The 1,140-nt window shown below is 63.6% G+C and overlaps 1 protein-coding gene across 1 annotated transcript; it reads left to right on the top strand.

Moving 5' to 3' along the window:
- Positions 1–226: 226 nt before the first annotated feature.
- LOC113942512 (scavenger receptor class A member 5-like) lies at positions 227–991 on the top strand (the record flags this gene model as incomplete). Its single annotated transcript, XM_027633627.1, has 1 exon — positions 227–991. A coding segment is annotated over one exon (765 nt), but the record flags the coding sequence as incomplete, so codon positions are not given.
- Positions 992–1,140: the final 149 nt, after the last annotated feature.

Genomic DNA, 1,140 nt, shown 5'->3' with positions numbered 1-1,140 from the left:
ATGGGATGGGATGGAGTGGAATGGGGTGGGGATGGGGTGGGATGGGATGGGATGGATGGGATGGATGGGATGGGATGGGATGGGATGGGATGGGATGGGATGGGATGGGATGGATGGGATGGATGGGATGGGATGGATGGGATGGGATGGGATGGATGGGATGGGATGGGATGGGATAAAGATGGGATGGGATGGGATAAAGATGGATGGGATGGGATGAATCCCCCCCATCCACGGGGCCACTCCCACCATTCCCACCCCTCTCCCACCTTTCCCAGCCTCCCGCCCTCATCCCTCTCCGGAGGAGCTCCGGGTTCTCCTCGGGAACGTCCAACGCCTCAACGAGACCTTCCGGGACCTTCAGCTCCAACTCCTGCTGCTCCCGGCCCGGGGGGAAATCCTGGATCACGTCTGGAGGCTCCAGGATCTCCTCCAGAACCACTCGGATTCCCTGCTCCGGGCGGGAGCGACGCTCCAGAGGCTCCAGGAACTCCTGGAGCTGCTCCAGAGCCGGGCGGGACAGACGGACGTGGCCGTGGCCGCTCTCCGGGATTCCCTGAGCCGGCAGGGAGACGCTTCCCAGCAGGAATTCTCCCGGCTTTCCGTGGCCGGCAACGGCTCCCGGCTGCTCCTGGAGCATCATTCCCAACTCCTGGAACGCCTGGGAGGGAGGACGGAGGCCTTGGGAGAGCAGCTGGATCTCCTGGGCGGATCCGTGGATTCCATGAACAGGAGCTTCTCCTACGAGCTGGAATTGCAGCGTTCCCGGCTCCGGGATCTGGGCGGGATCGTCGGGAATGTGACGGAGGAGGCGAGGAGGGCGAGGAGGGGGCGGGAGGAGCTGGAGGGGAGGCTGAGGCTGGAGCTGGGAATGCTGAGCAACGTCACCGAGGAGCTGCGGATCCGGCACTGGGAGCACGCGGTGGCCCTGAGGAACATCTCCGTCATCCGAGGTGAGCCGGGAATGCGGCGGGAATGGGGCGGGAATGGGGTGGGAATGGGGTGGGAATGGGGTGGGAATGGGGTGGGAATGGGCTCCATGGGGGGTGTGGGGTTGGCGGAGTAAATCATGGAATGTTGGGCTTGGAGTTTGGGATTCCTCCTGGGATGGGATTTGGTGGCTCGATCCAAAATGTGTCC

Source organism: Corapipo altera, unplaced genomic scaffold, assembly GCF_003945725.1.
Source record: "Corapipo altera isolate COAL_440 unplaced genomic scaffold, ASM394572v1 58592, whole genome shotgun sequence".
NCBI lineage: Eukaryota > Metazoa > Chordata > Aves > Passeriformes > Pipridae > Corapipo > Corapipo altera.
The sequence above is the reverse complement of the archived record's forward strand: the minus strand, read 5'-3'. Positions and strand labels throughout refer to the sequence as shown.